General features: G+C 44.9%; 1 protein-coding gene and 1 long non-coding RNA gene across 12 annotated transcripts in view; one reads left to right on the plus strand and one right to left on the minus strand.

Annotated features, from left to right (window-relative positions):
• Positions 1-21,874, minus strand: part of LOC141918134 (transcription factor 4) — a 239,365-nt gene that overhangs the window by 114,971 nt on the left and 102,520 nt on the right. For all 11 annotated transcript variants that reach the window (XM_074812209.1, XM_074812204.1, XM_074812203.1 and 8 more), the window contains one exon: positions 4,052-4,116. In XM_074812209.1, coding sequence (XP_074668310.1) covers positions 4,052-4,116 — 65 coding nt within the window. The remainder of the gene's footprint in view (positions 1-4,051; positions 4,117-21,874) is intronic.
• On the plus strand, positions 6,979-8,983 carry LOC141918138 (uncharacterized). The gene is made up of 2 exons (XR_012621582.1): positions 6,979-7,566; positions 8,689-8,983. It is a non-coding gene; the product is annotated as an uncharacterized LOC141918138 (long non-coding RNA).

Consider the following 21,874-nt stretch of genomic DNA (forward strand, 5'->3'; position numbering starts at 1 on the left):
GTCTTGACAACAACTTCGGTACATGTTTCTTAGATGACTTCTCTCTAATGGAATTAAATAGTTCCCAAGATAAGCTTTCCTCCATTCCCACTGTAATCAGTGTTGTATTTGCTATGGTTTTCAGTGAGAGCCCAATTGGGCCCTAGGCTCGGAAATAAAAATCATCTTGAAGTAAATGGGTTGCTGTGTATCTGACCTCTTCTCTCATTGGTGTGAACACAGCGCGGGGACGAAACCTCCCATCATTGCTGCTATTTGTGTGAAGAGAGGTTGTTGGTTTTTTTCCTACCAGAAGATTAATAGGTAGCAAGTTCAATATCGTTAGGTATTTAGTTTTCCTTAATTGTTCCAGGAACTCATCTACAGAGAGCAATGCATCACATCTGGAGGTAGCAATTTACCTTTCAGAAATCAACAAAATCTGCACGTTCCTCTTGGGTTTAGGAAAAAGGAGCTCAGGCAGCTACTGCCGCTCCTCCAGTCCCTCGGATAACCCCAGGCTTCAGGGGATTCTCAACAACCCACAGTATCACCACCAGCATTTCCTTTGGAATTCACCAAGTTTTCTTCAATATCTTCTCTCCAGATAAGCTAATCTTTCTCAACGCGTGTGAAAGCACATCCTAGAAATGTTGCAGTAGGTTCGTAGCTTTTAATTTTCTTTTAAGCCTGAAGGTTCATACTTGTTAATAATTTGGTGGATCCTGATAGTTCTGCAGCCTGGAGAACAGACAACAGATGGTCCAACCTCGGCATTAAGCATTATTCCTTCCGTACCTTTCAGGAATTTCAGAGATTCTTATTTTAGAAATATTTTTTCTCCTTCCTGTCTGGGCACTGGACATCTGCCTCATCCACTTTTCCATTATACTTCAAGAAAGTGGATGCATACGGTAGAATGAAAGACCCTATCGCATGGATTGGAGTTTTTAGTATTTGCACTCTTATTGTAACATCTTCCTAATATTCCTCAAATTTTCATGAATGAAACCACAGGAAAGGCGAGGGGGTAGGTTGGGTTTTCTCCATCGGTTCTTCACCGACCCACCACAACCACAGGGCACTGCCACGTCAATACAATCGAGGATCCATCCAGAGAGCCAACCACGTCTGTACCAACTGAATTCTGGGGAAACTTCAGAATTGGTCCACTGAAGTGTTGTCATTCAGGAAAAAAAAAAAAAGGCATTAACTCTCATACTACAACCACAGCCATTGGCTTGTTTATGGGAATTAAGGTTGGGTTTTTTCCAGTATCTTGACCCGCCGTATTCCCTGGCACGGGGCACAGGCTCAGCATCCCCCCGGCTTGCACTGCTCTTTTTCCCGCGATACGAAGGAGCTCGCCGAGCGGCTGGAGCCAGTTGGCACTTCCAGGTTTGTCCTCTCCCAGAAGAAGAGTCTGGGGAGCAGGAGCGGCGCGTGGACTCCTACCACGGGCGGTTGGTGCTGCAGGAGGAGAGGCGGTGGGAACCGGGCTGCCCGTTTCTGTGGGCAACCGTCCTCGTTACGGCAATTACCCGGCAGGTCCCCACGAGGGGTTTCAGCTGGTGACTGATCTGTCACTTGGCTGAGAGAGAGGCCAGGCTGGGTGCAGGGCTGGGTGGGGACCCGCCAGCGTCCCCCCGGGACTGATCCGCGCTGCCCCGACCCCTCCACGCTCCCAGCACTAACATCACACCCAGTCACTTTGTATCACTTCACACTGGGAGTATCTGGAAGCAGGTCACTCTCTACTACCACCGAGGGCCTCTGCCAAACGCCAGCTCACTTTGGCTGGGACACAGAGCTGAGGATGCTGAAGAAAAAAATTATCTATTTACCTCAAACTGTCTTCTCAAGCCTACAGCTGCACCTCTGTCCTTAGTTTCTAAGGCTGACTTTTCACTCCTGAATTAAACACAGATCTGTGCCCTGCAGATATTCACAGACACGGGTGTGCGCGGAGGCCGCAGTACGAGTCGCATTAAGACTCCACGCCCAAGGCATATATAGAGCACACAACTTATTTAGGTGTAATGCCATTTTGAACTCGGAAACAATTTCTAACTGACTTGCAGCGTCATGAGATCACTCGGAACATGGCGAGACTGAAAGAAAAGCTAGAAGCAAAGTGCAGCAAAGAAAAGGTATTTTTTCAGATGAAACGTGAAATGGCAGCAGACCAGGAGAGCCTCAGAACGGGATCTCCAGGGGCTGGAGCTGCAGAGGACACAGGTCACACCCTTGGATGGGGACTGCTACACGCTGGGGACAGACATACCCTGCTACCTCCTAACAACAGAAAGCCAAAGCGTTTTAAAGTGGAGAGGACTAGCTAGAAATGGCTCCTAAAATTAATTAAGAGCTGCTGCGGTTGGTTTGGATCAGGGGAGGGTTACACGTGCGATCTCCTGCACTTATCTGTGCTGGTTATTGCAAGGGAAACCAGTAAATCACTTATCGACTCACTAAATTATGTATGCGGAGGTTTAGGACATCACTAAGTCAACTTTCAAGGCTTGGCCTGTAACCCTTCCCCAGCGAGTAGCCCTGCACCCTCTGACGTAGAATTAAACACGTGTAATTGTGCTCTCAGCAAGGGAAAGCAGCCTCCCCTCGCCCAAGCTCCGCGAGCGAAACGCCGCGCAGGAAACCTCCCCAAAAACTCCGACAAGGCGGAGGACGATGGGCGAGCGCAGGGGCCTCGGTGGCCAATGGAAGGGGCCCAGTGGCCACCTGCGCAGGGACCCTGCCGCCACCTCCGAGGCTGCCCCGGCGCTGGACGGCTCCGTCTGTCTGGCCGTGGGGGCCGGGATGAGCCCACGCAGGGCTGTGGAGGGCCGGGACAGGCGGCCCAGAGCACAGCCCCGGCCTCCAGACACTGCTGAGGGCGGACAGCAGAAATTTGTGTTCTGTTGCTCAAAACGATTTCACTTTTCTACACCAAATGTTTTTAAAAAAGCCCAACCAACAATGTAAGAATAGGCTGTTTCTCCACACTACCAAAGAACGTGGACTTCCAAAAAGAAAGAAGGGATCAAGTATTTCCCTTTCCTATAGGGAAGTAATATGCATTTTGGCTGGTTTTTTTGTTGCTTTTGGTTTTTTTTTCTTTTCCTGGCAGATTTGAACAGCATAAAGCTTTGAATATTAAGAAGGCTATTAAATTCTTTCAATAGTTTTCCAAAGTGCGAAGCTACTGCACTTAGAAAAAGGAAAGGAAGCCTAGCACTCTTCAAGAACAAAATGAATTTAAACAGACGATTAATATTGCTACTGAAATTAAAAAGAAAGTGTCTTTTAAAAAAATCAATTGTCTTGAAACAAAGCACAGACTTTTGGCTATTGATAGTATTTTTAGACTCAGACTTTCTCTGGAGACTTAAAAGTATGCAAATGCAAAGTGCAGAGAGGCGCACGCACACACATGCTATACCTTTGTATTACATTGGCATTTTATTATTTAATTAAACTACTCTTATTTTTCTAGCTCACGCATGCTTCCCTTGAGACGGCTTTGCTGTTAGCCTGCTGGCCTTGACTTCCAGCCAAAAACAATTCAGAAACAAAAAGGGACAACAAATCATATTTTCACAGACATTTTTATCCCTCAATACAACCTTGTTTTCACACAACATCATACAGATTCTATGAAAACTATAATTTATTGCAGTAGCCATCCAAAGCTAGGGGCTGACACCAGCTCTGCGGTGTGTTTCCAGTTCTGCAGTTTGGGAAGTTGTGCTGTTGGGGAAGGCCCCGCCACGCCGAACACTGCCGCATTGTTGCGAGGGACAATAATCAATAGTTTGCAGCAGCAGCGCTGGCTGGGGCAGTATTAGGTCAACCCAAGTCCTCCTAGTCTCCAGTAACTGTATCCTGGCTAGAAAAGCTCAGGCAGGAGCTTTAAAACCTGCGTTTGCAATAAAGCCCGTTTCTGAGCGACGCACATCTGCAGCCATCGCTGTTTAGGATGGAGCCTAGCCCTAAGATGTACAACTTTAAGCAGCAAACCTCATTTATCAGAGTATTTATCACAACCCCCTCCGCTCAGCAGACTTTCACTTACCTGATGGCAACCCTGTAAATTCGAATCTCTTCCATATGATGAGTATGAACCCCTTTCTGTTTTACCTGTTAACAAAAAAAAAAAAAAAAAGATATGTATAACAGATATAAACGGATATATACAGCATCTCCAAGCGTTTTATACGATGTTCACCACATTTTCCTAGTGCTGTTTACATATGTAAAATAGGCACTGCTGACTGCGCAATGCACGTAGGCAACGAGAAAGGGACTAACACTTTTTCATGCTGAGGATGGCGATGGGAAAGAAAACTTCCTAATCCCAGCTCCGCTGCTCCACGCGCCTCCTGGAACTGAGATTTAACGGGCTCTGGCTGAGGGCTGAGCACTCACCCAGGCACCCTCCCCATCCCGCCAGGGCCACGGCCAGCCCCTGCCCGACTCTCCCGACAGCCCAGGAGATGCTCGGGACGCGGCTCCCTGCTCTCTTTCCCAGGAGCAAACTCCCCCACCATCACGGTCGTGATGGAATTTACACCTGGGAAGGAGACACCGATTGGGAATTCACCATTTGCTACCGACGCCGGGGCTGCCCCAATGGTGCTGGGACTTGAACAAGGGCCCGATGACTGCCAAGACTCTCCGCCAGCCCTAAGTACCCTTTTTTTTTTTTTTTGCTTTTTTTTTTCTTTCCCCCCCCCAGGAAGCCTTTACAACTCAGATCCAAGAGCCTGACTTGCAGTACCGGTTACGGTTATGCCATATTTACAAAGGAAAATAAAGGTTCTTTCAGGTTTGAATGGCCAGACTCGAGCAAAATCAAGAAGGGAAGAGGTGGTTTCTGCAAAGCATTAAGTCATGGCTGAGCAGCACCGCACCACGTGCTCCCGAGACAAAGAGCAGTCAAGAGGGCTGATACAAAACATATTGACACTAAAAGACCACCCTTATGGTGAGGATAATCACGGGAGGGGGGGAGGTATTATCTAACAAAACATCCAAGAACACAGTAAAAATCACTCATAAAATTAAAGTTTTTATTATAGGCTGGGGCATAAAACCCACAACACACAGTCCCAGTTACTAGGGACCAGATGCTCGGTTTATCTCTGTGTGTAACTCCCAGCCATGCTGGGGACACCTCTGCACCTAGATGCCAGGTTCCCGGGGCCACGCACCCCAGCCACGTCAGAGCCCACGCCGCCGAGACACAGCCGCTGCGCCCGCACGCCCACCGAAGCCGTTAGAAAACCTCCTTTAATTTGGAAATACCAGGTTTTAGTAACGACGGCACCACCGACCTCACAAATCCGCGGGGCCCGAGCGAGGCAGCGGGTGAGGGGGCCCTGGCTGGCACCGCTACTGCCCGACGGACGCCGAGCTCTGCTGGGCTGCGTTTTCCCCGACGCGAGCCAAATTTCATACAGAACCCACGGTGAGGCAGATTGTTAGACAAAGGACGATGGAGTTTATTTTAATCATTCCCAAAATGGCGTGGCCACATTCTGACCCCGCAAGCCTTTCCTTTAATATGCGGCTAGGAGGTGTGATTGCCCTTTAGAGGTATTAAAGTTTGACTATCGCAAGTGGTTTGGAATTAAAAAAAATCACCTTTCTCCTCATCACAATTTAAGAGCTTGCTTTTGTTTCTCGATTGGTTTTGGGTTTGTTGTTTTCCACATAGTTACTTATACACAGGAACCTCCAAAATTTATTTGCAATTCATAGAACATTTGCACATGTAATAACTTTTGAAAACACTTGTATCTGGTTATACAAAAATGATGGATCACCCACTCCATAGCCCCCCTCAGGTTCAGAGTACTGGAAGCCTTTGCAGAAATAATTCAAGATTGAAATGACAATGAAATTTTAATCGTGAATCCCTGAGTCCAATGCCGAGATCTGCAAACAAAATGTCTTGCTGGCATGCCTGGAGTTACGTGTGCTACTTCCCATCACCCCAAGAGGGCCAGAAAGTCGATGCAAATAACGAGCGGTGAGGACGGGGGGAAAAAAAAAATCCCAAACAGAAAAATAGGGTCGAGGGGAACCAAGTACAAGCAGCGACACAAGGTACTTTGAACAGGCTTCTCGCTCCTGCCTGGGTATCAGTAATCTTCTTTTCTATCGTATCAGACACAGGCAGCCTCATCTTAATTTCAGTTGTTAAAAAATATTTATCCAGATACAAAAATAAACCCACTGCAAATTACAAGTTGTCAGGGTTAAAATCTACTTCTATTTGTGTGGGGGAGGATAAGAGAACAGCATAGACATGAATCATTCTCAGTAATTTGAGTGTTTCCATGACATCAATGGGCACTCGTCCAGGACTCTGTCGAAGTCTGTGAGGTACCAAAGCGGCACAGCAGCCAGCAGGAGATTGACTTTTTTTTTTTTTAGGATTATGCTCCTTGTAAAGATTTCATCTATAGCATCCACTTTTACCACCAAACAGATAGCTCTGGAGATCATGAGTGAACACATTTCATTCTGATAGTGTAAGCCTTTAACTTTATTACATTTGTTGTTGTTGTTGTTCCCACATACAGCTAGAAATCTGCCTCCTCGATTAAGAACAAATAACTGAAATTTATGAAAAAGTCAAGAAACCGTTAAAAAGATATACATACGTAGATTTTCACTATCAACTGTAATTATGAAATTATCATACTTTTTGTAATGACACTTCATTGGGGGGGGGGGAGGGAGAGGAATATCTTTTGTATAAACTGTCCATTTAAAATTAGCTACAGTCTTGATGTTGATTTTCTGCTTAAAATTCACTGGCACATTTGTTTCAGATAATAAAATTTGCAAGAGTGCTGATAATATGCAAGAGTAGGCTCTTTAAGCAACTATTTGTGCTCACAAATACAAAAGCTTCTCCTGAATTTCTACGTTTACTGTACATTATGCATCATTTTCAGTCACTTGAACACCCCAGCCTGTACTGTGCATTTTCTGAGGTTTGCAAGAGCTAAAGATTCTCTCTTTTTTTTTTTTTTTTTAAAATGTTTTAAAAAAGAGAGAGCGTCTACAGCGATGTAGACACCCGACGCATTCACTGCGGAATTTTCGAGACAACCCTCTAGTACTAGAATGCGGCAGCCGCTGCGGATATTTTTTGGCACAAAGACAATGGTGGCAGTGCCAAGCCCCATGGCTAAAACTACTCAAAAGAGGCATAAGGGTAGCATTAATCGTTCAAGTCTTTTACTGCATGGAGTACTGTTGTCCATATTTTAAAATCTAAAAGTACCCGTTAGTAATATTTGTCGTAAGCCAGGGAAAAAAAAAAAAAAGAAGGGGAAAAAAAAAAAGAGAGCCTGAAATAGAGATGAATAACAAATCTTGTCAGACATCTGATTAATTTTTTCTACCTAGAGGACCAAATGCTAAAATGTGCCATTTGTTACCAGCACTCCGAACACGCAACACGATCTATACCCTTCCGTGGCTTTATGATCTGACAATTGAAACAAAGCTCCATGGAAGAAGTTGACCTACAAAGGCTGGTGAATAACTTTCAAGTGTGCACTTGTTCTTTAGGTAAGGCAGAAAAAGCATCTCCATTATTATCGGAGGCAATAACTTAGCGTGTGTGTAAATATATATATATATTCAATTAATTGACACAATGCATGCCAATCAAAGGAGAGACAAAGAGAGAACTACATGCAGCTCCTGTTTTCTGACAAACACTGAATCTCAAGGCTCTGCTCTCTAAATACCTCTAGAAAAAAAAATCCTGCTTATCTTCACTAAACTAAACCGATTGCTTCATAAATATTTTGTTTGCATTTTTGTTTAACTGCAGAAAATAAAAGCAGCATAGGATTGCCAATCAATCAATAAAGAAGCCACTTGCCTTTCCATGGTGTACTTTGAAAAATTAATCAAATTAAGTAGAAAATTTAAGCAACTTCCCAAGCACAAATGCAAGTCATCTGATTCCCCACTCTCTTTTCCCCTGCCCTGGGAGATAGGGCACCTTGGCTTTTTTCTGGTAGGCAGCATGAGAGGCATGAGGCAACTCTTTCCATCTGCAGAGAAAAGGAAGTGAAGCTATTTCTATAAATGACTCCAATTCAATGTTTACATTGATTTCGTGTTTGACATATTTTTTGAGAGATGAGTTCGACCAGAACATTCTAATTCAGGTTTCCGCTGCCCTACATTTGGGGCTTACTTCTTGGTTAGACTGAAGAAGGGAAACCTGTCTGGGGGAGAAGAAAAAAAAAAGGTAATTCTATCAGGGGCTGCAATTTTAATGGCTGTGAATTTGGTCTGCAATTCTGCTTAAACATATTTCTTATTTTATTACTGTATTTCTAGCATTTTTGAAAATTGATGATTGTTCCCCCTGAGGGCCGATCCTGAAGGGAGAGCCCCATCGATTCCCCCACCGAGAATGACGAATTAAAGGAGAATTCAGTGTCGAAGCCGGACCAGGCACGAGGAGCACAGAGCTGGAGCATACTTGGAGAAAAAGTTCTGAGCAACTGAAGAATGGGCTGAACTTTAGAGTTCCACATTTGTCTGCATATAACAAACACATACGTGTTATCGGTCGCAGCGGGGTTTATTTGCATGGTTATGAGGATCATGAAACAGTTTACTTCTGCCTTAATCTGTACTTCTTGCATTCAAAATTTTCTTATGCTTGTTTAGGTTTGGTGGCACGAGGAAGGGCAGATTTGAGCCCTCTGGGGAGCGAGCGCAGGACTCCTCTCGGTGCTCACCAGCGTGGCCGAGGGGCTCCGAGGCCGGGACGTGCCCGACACGAGGACAACCTCTGCACAGCAACTTCTGACGGTGACAGCCAGACTACCAGTACTATTTTTTTTTTTTGCCTCAGAGATTTGAAAACCTGACTCACTTCAGCAGACCAATCAAGCTAAAATTTGTATAGAATTACAAATTATTCAAGGAAAAACCTCACTGAAATAAATGAGCTGTTGTACACTATATATCCTATACTTATAAGCACCTCACTCTGGGAGAAATGAATATACCCTGTGCCCTCCCTGGGCAGCCTCCCAGGCCTTGCTGGCTTTTGCCCTTGACAGAAAAAATAGCCTGCCCATGTTTTCACCAGAGGAGCCAGCAGGTAGCTTCTTTATTTTTTCAGAACTTTTGAATACTGTTCTTTAAAAGAGAAAAAGAAAAAAAAAAAAGGGGGGGAAGGAAAAATAAGAAGGAAAAATAGAAAGGAAAATGCTTTTAGTATTAAATGAAATTTTTTGGCCTCTTAATTGAAGGAAGCAAATCCGCACGGCGTCCCTGGCACCAGGGCTAACAGCTGGCCGGAGGCTTGTCCCCCTTTGTGTGACAGCCAGCTTTTCCTCCCGGCTCGGCGCCTCCTCGGCCGTTAACCCGGGCAGGGAGCGGTGCTCGCCGGCGCAGTGCCCGGGCAGGGACCTGCCAGGGGACCACGCAGCCCTGGCACGGACAACCTGCAGTGGGCATCCGGGGGGCCAAGGGGGCACAGCGGCAGGTGCCAGCACCGGGCGCCCAGCTGAGATTTCTCCTCTTCCAACATTTAAACGGCAGAGAGAGCTGCCTAGCTCGGCCGAGCTCCTGCCTCGGGCTTGACCTGGGTGATCTATACGTACTTCAACAGCAGCGCGCTTACCGGGATAGGACACGCAGCCAAAATACCCCGTTTCTTTCAGGGAGGTTCTGAACAGGGTATTTTACATCACAAAGAATCTCATCCGATGGTAATGGAAGTATCATGTTAATGAGCTATTTCTGCTTTGTGCTATATGTGAAGTACAGACAATAAGAACGAAATCTAATAGATTTTAAGCAAACTTTGGGCAATAATGTTCACAAAATAGTACAAATCACATGGCATCTGATCCAGGGAAGGTCCACAAACTGGGTACAAAGCTGAGGGAAGGTATTAATCCCAATAATCTGAATGGCATCACGCCCCAAAATGCAGCACAATGCTAGGGGAAAGAGATCTTTTTGACATGAAAGAGGATTTTTGCACTTACACTGATGTGCAGTAAACAGTAATGGTTCTTAAAGAGACGTTATGATGCCAGAGCAGGCACCATTATAAAGGGAGATTTTTTTTTTTTTTTAAACAATACCATCAAAATGCAAAGGAAATTAAATCCTAAAATCTATACTAAAATAAAGCTACAGAGCTGACTCGAACAACCTAAAGCAAGGAAATTCAGAGTGTAAGCGGGACTTCTCCACTGACTCACCTCGCTGGGCTAGTGCTTACGCTTAAACCTGCACGGTTAATTCCCAAACACCCCAAAGGCCAAACTCCTTCCTTCCACCCAGGCTGTGGCTCTGTGCCTGTGCCTATACACCCCTCCCTCCCTCCATCCCTCCCTCCGGGCGGGAGCAGCGGTGCTGCCTGCCTTGCCCTCGGCAAGCTCTGCCCCATGTCGCCCGGGGGGCCAGGGACCGACCCCGGCACTGCAGGAAGGTCCCTTTTACTCCATGAAAATACCAGATCGAATTCTTTTGTCGCTGATCTCGGTTCACGAAATATTGGACCGAACCCAAAAGACTGAAGCAAATTGCTCCATCTATTTCTGCGATCTGCCAAATAACAGCATCTATTACAGGGCAGGATGTGATTTCTCTGTTTGCGTGCTTTTAAAACAAAATAGCTGTGGCAAAACTAGACTCAAAACTTTAAGAATATGAAGAGAGAATATTGAAGACCACATTCTACCAGACTTGTTTTAAATAGTTTCTTAGTCCTCGACTAGTCGCACCAAAATCAATTAGATTGTAAAGATTATCACACTACCCCGTAAAAGAAAGGTTTGACGCTAATAGTTGGTTATCTGCCTGGATGATACAGCTGCATTACAGGATTGATTGTGTCTAATCCAGTCAGAACAAGCTCGCTGCACCCTCTGCAACAGGTTTTCAGCACCTTGAAGTTAATCAGGGGATACGCAAGTGTTGCCATTTCGCAGCCACCGCTGCAATTGTGCAACCAATAAATAACCACCGCGTTCTGCGGACAAGGAACATTAATGAGCTTAATATCAAGTACATGCACTAATTGAGACCAGAATAATAAACTTTCATAATTAAATTAGGTATTTAAACAAAACAACTGTTTATTTCAACGCCGTCTGAAGAAATTATATTTAACGAGTTGAAGAAACCTTAAAGACTCCTCACTGTCGTGGGCCACCGCGTTTGTCTCGCGGAGGCTGATGCGGCACCAACGGCCACGTTCAAGCAAGCCCGGAGCCACCGGGCACCTACACTCAAAAGCTGTGAACGGAAGAACATTTATGGGAGACAATCCTTCATTTAGAGAGAAGACGCATCTGACTTCATAAACATCTTTAGTCTCCTCTCCTTTTCATATGTGCATGGAATTTCAGTCTAGAGGAAATAATTATGATCGTCTAAGCCTGAACACCTGTATCACTCTGGAAATAGGCAAATTTATTTCAGAGAGAAACAAAAACTCTAAGGAAACCCATTCACCGTGTTTTACCCTTCTCACTCTTGGAACATATAATAGTCAAAAGATGGGCAGGGGATGAAGACAGGCATCGAAGAACAACAAAAAAAAAAAATCAAAAGCATTATCTCATACTAGAGAATCAGAATAATGAAAAGGGGCAACATTTTCATAAAGATATGAGACAAAACCATGTTGTAATAATACCCCAGACCTGAAAGCAATCTATAAGAACTGAACGTAAAGCACTGCGTATTGGTTTATCCTAAGTAAGCCTCACAGGGCTATTTTAAATTGAAATACACTGCAGGGTGATCCCTCATCATTTGTTCAGGGACCAGTTCAGGAGATCTTTATCATGTATCTGGAAACCTGGGTTTTCACTCAAGCATGAAAACAGAATCACTCTAAAACAAGTTAGATAAGGATCTAAGGCCATGAAAGACACAGAATTGAAAGAGGACGATAAACCTTCCTTCAGCCCAAGTCTGGGCTCTAAATCTTTGCTCTGTAAACCACCCCTATCCAGTAGCATTTATTAAAAGGCTCCTAAAACAAACCACGCTGGACACGAGCAAGGATAAAGAGATCAAAAGCCTTATCGTGCAGATTGGGGATCAAATCTACACCTCGGCACGATAAACAGCAACCACACTCATTAGCTGGCTGCGGTCCCTCCCCAGGTGCCAGCAGAGGCGTCACCTGGGACTCTGGGTGACTTTGTGCCCAGGCAGCGGGACCCCCAAACCCAGCGGGCCGGCCCCCCGCTGCTGAGCCCCAAATTAAGGTCTTCAGCATCATCTACACGCCAGGAAGAAGGAAGCAAATGCTGACCACAGGGATCCATTTTAAAAGCCCGATGGCAAAAGTAGATTTTTCAGGTTTTAACAGCAAAAGCAGCAGTGCTTTTGTAGCAGTTTACCTCCTGTTTTTCCCCCATCTTCACGTGCTCTCTGCATATATAGACAGAACTACCCGAGTCTCTAACACAGCCTCACACTGAGATTAAATACTCCATCATACATTTCTACAGAAACAGTATTTATTTGTAATATTGCTCAGCACAGAAATTTTTTTTTTTTTAAAAAAGCTAGCATTTATTTTTGTTATGATTTTGATGTTTTAAAAACAACGGACTGGATAATGTGGATTAGCCGAGCAGACAAAACAAACTACAAGCTTCTCAGTGTATGGCAAAACATCAGGAATGATGTGGTAAATATACTGTAACATTATGAAATACCCAATAGTCTCAAATCGGTAATATCCAGCAGAGGGCATGCAGACCCTAATAAGATTTTTACACTTGAGAACTGACATTTCCTAAATGTTTCGGGAACAAACAATTTGGGCTGAGAATACAGGCAAACTCATAGCATCAGTACACACGCTCTCCACCAGCTTCAGATCAAGGATGATAAAGCTCTCGTGTGAAAAGACACCTAGGAATGTTGGTTCCTACGCTGGAAAGAGGAAAGTCCTTGAGAGAGGGATTTCCCACTTCCACCAGCTGACAATTTTCCTTTTGCTGCCAAATGGAAAGACAATAACCTTCATGCAAAAAAAAAAAAAAAAAAAAAAATTACCACTCCTCAATACAAACTTCACAGCTGAAAGGAATGCTACGTTGAAGAGCAAAATTTAGATTGATTTACAAATATTTTATTCCCTAGAGGTGAAATATCAGGCGCACTAATATTAAATAAAACTGAGTATCTTTAGCAGGGTCAGATTTTTATCCTAGATTCTTGCCAGTTACTTCATGGAACGGGATGGCAATATTACCTACGGTTTCTAGACAATATTTTATTGTTTCTTAATATACTTAAGTGAGAGACAATTTTAAAGCAACTGATCCAGGGCGTCCAGCAGGAGCCCTTCAGCCACAGATGCCGCAGCGAGTCCCCCCTCCAGCCGTGGCAGGATCCCCCCAATTCAGAAAGGTGCAAACGCACCGGAACGCCGACAGTAATTAACTATCGGCCCATCCGTGGAAATGATCCCTCCCAACCTCAACCTCCACTTTACAGCACAGAGTAATGGCTATTTGGGTTCCTTATCAGATAATATATATTTTTTTAAGTTTAGTAGCCCTGGGAGATGAACTTAATTTACAAGGTCTACAAGGCAGGCAGCTTAGGTTACATGTAGGTCACAATAAATAATACTCATCCCTTGGCCGGCGCGAGCTGCTCCGCCGCTGCCTAAGTTGAAATGACAAGCCTTTATTATTCCTAAGCACTTGATTCTGAAACATTTGCACAATCTGTTAAGTCCAGACAAATTTAAATGGTTCTGACATGCAGCCTGCTAGGGTCAGTGACAGGGATAATGCCTCTTTACGTGGGTAAAATTTTGTGGCATATAGGTCACTCTCTTAAGGGGAATCAACTGTGTGTCTCTTCTTTGCATTTCCACCACAATCCTTCATCCTGCAGCCTGGAGCTGAGAGTGAAATGCAAGAAAGGAGCCGAACGCTCAAAGCAAAAATCTGCTTCCAGGACAATCCATTATATCTGACAAGTTAAATGTTCCATGGTAGACCATATGGCATCGGAGCAGGGCCGACGATGGAAGAGGGAAACTCAGCAAATGCATCACAATTAAGGAGTTTGACTATAGACTTTACTTTGATTTACTTTATTTTTTATTAAATTTCGGATATTGTAGTCTTTCAATTTTCATACAGCCCTTCCAAAGCCTCTACCTGATCTACCAAGCTAGCTATACCTGAACAGCTGCTTTGCCAAAATTATTTTCTCCAAAATCTCATGGACTTAGTTACTTTAAACACCACTCCCGATCAAGCCATTTTCATACCTGGTAAATTTGCTAAGTGCAGGGCGTTTCTATTATTAGCTAGTATAAATGTAGTAGTTTGTTAAAGAGCAAATTAAAAGTAAAGCCAAAAAAAAAAAAGCAGAAACCAGCGTAAAATCCCCGTCCCCAAAGCCGTGGTGATGCGCTTGCAGCAGAAACGTGGCCACACAAAGGGCTGGGAGGGCGGCAGGAGGAATCACCCCGGAGCCATCCGCTGAAACCCACCACGAGCCGCGGGCACGTGGGTTTTCCCCGATCGGCCTCTTCTTGGCGGGAGAACTCCTACACAGGCCAGGTAACAGCACTAACGCTCAGCGAGCTCCTTCCCATCTTCCCGGTCCCTGCCTTCCCGATTTATGGCACGAATGACGGAGCCGTGCGCACCCCCTGAGCCTTCCCCACGCCCCACCTTCCGTGGATCATCCCTACGCGCGGGCACCCAACTGGATCCAGCTCCCAGTAACTCCCAGGTCCGAGCCCAGCGCTGCCATGGGGGGTTTTATTGATTCCCAAATCATACTCCTGAATTAACCAAAGACGCAAACAGTCAATGAAATCTTTCTGTAAGGCACCCACCATCGATTTTTGCTTCAAGAGCCAAAATCTTGGGCTCTTATGAAGGAATCCTCGTAACCAGCTGCTGGGAAACCGCAGGAACTGGGAATACTGGCTTGGCCACACCTGAGATCGATCTGGACTGACATAAATAACAAACGGACCAATTCGAAGAAAACCCACGCAAATTAGCCACGCGTAATGAAGTTCCTAAATAATTTGGAAACGCAGCGCTGAAAACGGTAACTAATGTTTCCAGAACGCCCTGCAAAGACCCTCCTCTGCCTAAGAGGACAGAAGGACTTGATAAACTTGTCGTTCTTCTGCTCCAGTATCACGCAGGTCCGCTATCGTTCAGAAATAAAATCTGCAGAAATAACCGCCTAACCATTTTTGGGCAATGCCCTGGGGTCACGCTGCAAAAATAAAGTAGGTAACCAAAGCTACATCCTTATTTAGGCATTTAAATAAAGTCTCACAGGCAGGAGTAAATCCAAGCCAGTGTCACTGGTGGCAGTGGGAGCTGCTGGCGCACAACACACCAGAACAAACCACTTAAGAGGCTCTGGAATTGGGAACCTAATGTTAAGCTCTTATTTTTGTAATCCCTTTTATTTCTTTCAATTTCCAACTTGTCAAGGCTGAGCCAACATTGCTACCAGTAAGGGCTCATCCTGCCCAGCGCTGGGATCAACAGACACTTCCCAGGGATTTCCAGAGGGATCAGAGGGGAACGGGGAAAACGCCTTCACTGAAACCAAGGGGCACGGAACTCAGTGCGCCCATGGCCAAACTGGGCATTTCTAAGCCCAAAATAGTAGTCGTCACTCCTTAATTATTCAGTAGGCTTGGAATATAGTATTATTTTTTCTAGTATTATGTTCTTATTCAGAATGAGCATTTATCATCATTTTTAAGGCTCAAACCCAATAATTTTCCAAATGACTCCCATTCTGCCTCTCATCAAGGCTTGTGCCCGGCGGCCGCCCCACCATCACCAGACCAGGGAGGCTCTGGGGTCTACTGGGGAACACTGGGAATTGTTTCATGGAGGGCTTTTGGAGTTTTATAATCAGGGTTACACAGTGCTGTGCCCATCTCACAAGACCTTCTGAAAGCCCATCACCTGCACTGACAGAGACCAGTGCAAATTTAAGTTTAAATGCATCCTTATTTTAAGATTTTGGGAAATAGGAATTAAAAAAGAAGAAATCATTAATAAGAATATTGGAGGTTCCTTTACTGAGGCAGTCATTAATGAACTTTTAACACATCAATTTCAGTGGGAAAAAGAATATAATTTTTCTTTGTGTTTTGTTATTCCTTGTAAGAAAGTGGTTTTAGATTACTTTAAACGTATTACTGTTATTTCTATATGACGTGAAACCATTGCTGGCTTTGCTACCATGAACAAAGATTAAAGCAGACAAACCGAACAAAATCCTTGAAAAATTTTGAAACTCTTTACGTAAATCAAGAAGTTACTATTTTGAACTTGATAGCTCAGGACTACCCCAGGCAGAAAGGCAAGGTGAACGGCAGGCAGCCCTCCTGATGCGCTGGCAGAACAAAGACCATTATGAAACCAGTGCTGAAAAAGAGTCGGATCCGTTAACTCCAGTGCTGTAGTTCTTCACACAGATCTTAAATTTATTATTGATTTAGCATTTAGTACTGCAGGCACTGGAACAAAGACCCCTATGATTATAAATGCATGCTTTTGTGGCACGTGCTTTAATTTTCAAAAGGGTACTTTTTTTTTTCCCCCAAAGATCCTGCATATTAAAAGGACATCAACTTCTTAAAAAGTCACACATCTTTCAAAATGTGTTTTTACAATTTAAGGTTACTGGCAGAGATGCCAGAGAAGGATTGCTGGGTTGGTTTGTTGGGGGCTGTCACGGAGTATACGAGAGCCGCGACCAGCCGCGGGTCTCACCCTGGCGCAGGGAGAGGCGGGCACCCTCACGGGGAACGTACCCCCAGCAGTCACGTCATGGGGGTCATCCTCGGCTCCGGGGAAAAGCGGGAACCGGTGTCATCCTCGGCTCCGCCACGAGGGACGCGCGTGGCAACACCCGCTGGCGGCACCCACGGGAGCTGGCTGGGGAGGCAGGAACGGACCCATCCCACGCGCCTGCAGGCAGCCTTCCTCAGCCCCCCGGTACTTTGCTCATTTAAGGGCAGTTCATTTTGTATGTAATTTCAGTGTTTTCACAGAAAAATTCCCAGGCACCCTCACAGAAAGCGCATGTGCCATTCTAAACTATTTGTTGTTTAATTGGGCACGTACCAAATAGATAATGGCTCTTTAAAACACTCCTGGCATCGGTGAGCCACTGGGCCAGCACCATCGAGAAGACAAAACGGTTTAAAATGGATGTTTTCTGTAATACAGCTCTATAGGCTCATGGAATAACCTCGTCACTTGGCGATATTCTAACCCATGTGACTACCTGCTTGGCTATCAAGAGCGATAGATAAAATAGATAATACATAAATGAAGAAGAGAAGGGAGATGGAGAGAGAAATACAGCTAAATTCACACCAGTAAAACAAAGCAAAATGAGGCAGAAATTTGTGCTTTGTAGATTCCACCACTAAATCCTGATCAACATTTTTATTACTAATTAAAATGTCCATATGGTAAAACAACACCTGATCCAAGGAGCTTTTAAGTACAGCAATTGTCAGTGTCGAACTTCTGCTTTTCGTTAGCAAGTCTGAAATTTTGGCCTGGATTTGTTTTCAAACGCACTGTTTGCTGAGCTATTAACGAAAGAGAATAAAAACTTCAGCAAAGTATTTACTTCCCCTATATCATGGTTTTAAGCAAAAGATGTTTAAAAAGAAGGGAAAAGCAAAGTTAAAAAAACCAACTACTGGAACTATTGTCTTCTTATTGAGAAGTTAAATATACCAGATACAGAATTTAATGCAGCTAAAAATTAGGCCAAGTACAAGCCCAGTATATGTTGTTAATGTCCAAAATTCACCCAGTTTCACGAGGTGAGTACTGGAGGCCCAACACAGAGGACTCACCACAGGAAAACGTTTCAGAAGTCCTAGAGCCGCCGCCAAGGCCCAGGCTGCACTGCAGCCACCTCGCTCAGACACAAGCCCATGCTCAGGCCTAAGTTTTACAGGTTTGGGATCCTAGGAAGAAAAGGAAGCTACGTCTGACCCTCCTGGCACACACCATGGGCTGGTTTTGTCCCATCGGTCCGTCCAGCCATGTCAAACGGGTGACGCAGGACACAGAGGTCGGCCGCAGCACCTCTCCAAGCCGGTCCCAGCAGGGCTCGCCGGCTGCACGAGCACCCAAAAAACTTTATTCCCCTTCAATCGTGCCACGGAGCGAGTGCTCAGCTCTGAGCTGAGGCGCACGCAGCTGCACCAGGAATGGCGGCAGTCATCAGTCTGCTCCCGGCCTGCTCCCAGCCACAAAACCCTCCGTGTCTGTCTCCCAGAAAAAATGAGCCCATTTGCCGTGTTGCTTCACCTGCACAAAATACATTTACTCAGGCAGGGGGAGGTGTAATGATCCTGATTTCTGCTTGAAAACAGAAAGCTCCCAACTGACCTAAATGGACGTTAGAGCCATAAGAACCCGTTAAACTCCAGCAAGAGTAATTTTTTTTTTATGCCTGAGAAGTAACAACTTATTAATTGCACTTTGTTAAGCACCCTGATATATATGTACCCATGACAAATATGCTTTGGTTTGCAGAAACTTCAAACTCTCACAACTCCTTCTGTGCACGATCAGTAATTCTGAATTATTACATGAATGAATTCTAATGAAAAAATATTCTTACAGAAAATTTTCACAGAAAGGTGCTGGCAGACTTAACACAGAGAAGCTGAGTAGCACTGTCACCTGCAGAACAGCCAGAGAGAAGAAAGTTCCAAAAATTTTAACTTTCAGCCATCTTCAAAACCCTTTAATGCAGTGCTGTAATTTCTTGTTATCAGGAACAACTCCTGCTAAGACCAGGGTGGGTTCACCCGAGACTTTCCACTTTCTGCCTTAGCAACCCCAGCAAATATTTCTACTTCTGACAATAAAGTATTAGCTAGTTTGCTTTTCATTCCCAGGTGAATTATTGCTGGAATGATAACGTTCTGAAAAGGTAACATTTCGAACCAGGGCAGAACTTGGAACAAGCTTTGCAAGTGTTAAGAGTGCTCGTACAGAAATTGCAAGGGCATTTTTTTAAAGGTAAACCAGAAGTGCTGATCAAATCAGGACTTTTGTGTGGATTGGAAAAGGAAGGCCACCTTTCACAGGAAATGGTATTATTTCCCAGAAAACAGAATACTGTGTATTTCTGGAATTAAAGCATAAAATGTCCTGGTTGATTATGAAATGTATTTTCTATAAAAATAAAGAAGATACCGAAATGGGCCTGAAACAAAGAATTTTTGAAAAAAATCCCAAATTAGAAGGGTAAGATGACAATCTGATCTTCCTGGTTTTTTTCCTTCACCAGGGTTTGGAAAATCCTGAGTTCATTTCTTCTTCTCCCCTGCAAAAGCACCAAGAAGCCATGAATGCTTCGTTATAGCCAGTGCTCCCCCAGCCTGCCAGGACAGCGATGGGAGTGGGCTTCTCACTACAAAATACTGCAATGATGAACAAATTATCCAATTATTTCACCTTTTTTTTTTTTTTTTTAAACACTGCCGAGCTGTTTATTTCTTCTAATCCAGTAAATTCTTTTTTCCCCTTGGAAACAGTCCCTAATTTCAGATGCATCACTTTAAGCCCTGATTTTCAGAAGAATGAAGCATTCATAACTTAAAATAAAGTTTATGAGAGCACTCTGGTTTCCTCCAAGACCCAGGGTGTCACACAGCACACGTTGAAATCAGCAGTCAGCTCTGAATATTTTACCCCGAGCGCCCTGCGATTTTATATGATCAAATAAACACATATAAAATATATGGTGTCCTGATATACAAAGGCTTCTCTCCCTTTGTGCTAAGAACAAAACCATCTCTCTCAGTCCATTCAAGATCCCGTTGCTTCCCATTCACCACAAATTAAAAAAAAATTAAAATAATAATCTTTTATTCAGCTCCTCCCTAAGGAAAAACATACAAATAAGGCCTCTATGATTATTTTTTTTTAAGGGGCTTGTATGGTAGAGATATACTTAAGCTTGAGAATGTATTCACAGTGTCTTTGTAGCTTTCTAAATACAAACACATCTCACCTCACTCCTGCCAGCAGCTCCACTGAGGTCAAGGGGACCGGCTGTGTAGTAACACAAGTAGTACCTGGCCCTTACCAGGGAAAGCTCCAACTCCTTACTAGCAGAAAATGAACTCACGTGACGCTTAGGTGTAACACCCCCAGCTCAGGTTGGTAAGACCAGTACTACACCAGTGCACGGAGGTCCCACCGAGGACCAAGCATGTGTACAGAGTAAGAACAGCCCCTTGTTTTAAGAACTAATTGTGCCAAACCGACCCAGGTGAAAGCTTTTGTACTTTGCTGCTATTGCTTTTAAGTCCCTGGGCATGTGAGCAGTACAAATCCGTCTGCCATCAGCTCTCCACACTGAGGATCAACTGGAACGTGTAGGAAAGACATCGGTGGCCTCACCCCAGTTCTTCGCAGAAGCACACCCGCCTTCCCAAAGCCACCACGGGGCCACCGCGGCAAAGGCCCGATGGCCCCGCGGCGTGGGCCAGCCCGGCCGGGGGCAGGTGGAGCGGCAGGGTCGGGGGGTGCCGAGCTGGCACCCCCAGTAAGAACAGCATTTGCAAAAACCAGTAGTTGTTAAAAGATGTTCTTTTGCAAAACTAAGAGGGTTTGGGGCTTTTTTTTTTTTTTTTTAAAGCAAATGTTGAACTTCTAAAATTAAAACATTATGTGCCTAAACAATCAAATGTGGTTTTAACTTATTCTATCACTTCCTCGTTTACACTTTTTAAAAAGGACCAAGGATTTCATACGATGCCATTTCAACAATACCAGGAAAGTTTCTTAACTCACAGATTTTTCACTGAGCCCAAAAACACAGACTTTGGGGGGAAAAAAAGAACCAATCACAGCAGAAATCTCTTTAAAAGGGAACACAAAAAGAAACACCATCTTGAACGGTCTCTCAGCAATAGTTGTACCGTATATAAAGGAAATAAAAAGCTCTCTAAAATGTAAGAATGAACCTATCTATTCAGATTGCTTACAGGTGACATTACACCATCTGCTTGGGCAGTTTGCCCATGCAAAAGGAAACTACACCAAAAAGTAAAACCTGATGCATTTTCAAGAAATAGTTATGCAAAAAATATAAATGATTTTATATAGAAGTACAGATTAAGTTACACAGGACCGAGCTACAAAAACTTCTTAAAAATCCAGCGATCTGCACAGAATTGATGCTCAAATAACTCGTGGGCACAGAAAAAGAGAGGAAGGTCTTTTCCCTGAGCTGGGAGGCGCGGTATCGCTCTGGACCGGAGCGGCTCAGCACCCCCCGCACTCGGAGACGTCCCCACGAGTCGCGTCACACCGTCCCCCCTTCTCGGAGGGGGACAGGGGCTGCTCTGCCCACTCCCGCCCGGGCAGGGGGTTTGGGGGCTAAATAAATAACCACACACCAACCCAAAGCAGGGCATTGCTGGAGCGTTAGCCCCCAGGCGCTCAGCCGGCGGGGCACGCTCCCCAGTTCACTGCTGGATTTCCAAGTTTGCCTTTTTTCTGAAAAAAAAAGAAGTCCTGGCAACGGCGGCGTCATCGTCCCTACCACAACCGTGGGGCAGCGCTACCTACTGCCGCCGGGCTGGGATGCTCCACGCGGCTCTTCCTTCGCAATTCTGTCGTCCCACGAGAGCTCCCCACCACCGCCAGCGCGGCTCGAGGGAGCCCAGCGCCGCTCCCCGCACCCGGCCAGGGGATCCCCCCGACTCCGGGCGGCTCTGCCCCAAGGGAAGGGCCCAGCCGGGCATCGGAGCCTTGTCGGGAGTCAATACCGGGGCCGCGATTCCGGCTCTTTCCCAAATCCAAGCTAA

This window comes from Strix aluco, chromosome Z (assembly GCF_031877795.1).
Source record: "Strix aluco isolate bStrAlu1 chromosome Z, bStrAlu1.hap1, whole genome shotgun sequence".
In the NCBI taxonomy this organism is placed as follows: domain Eukaryota; kingdom Metazoa; phylum Chordata; class Aves; order Strigiformes; family Strigidae; genus Strix; species Strix aluco.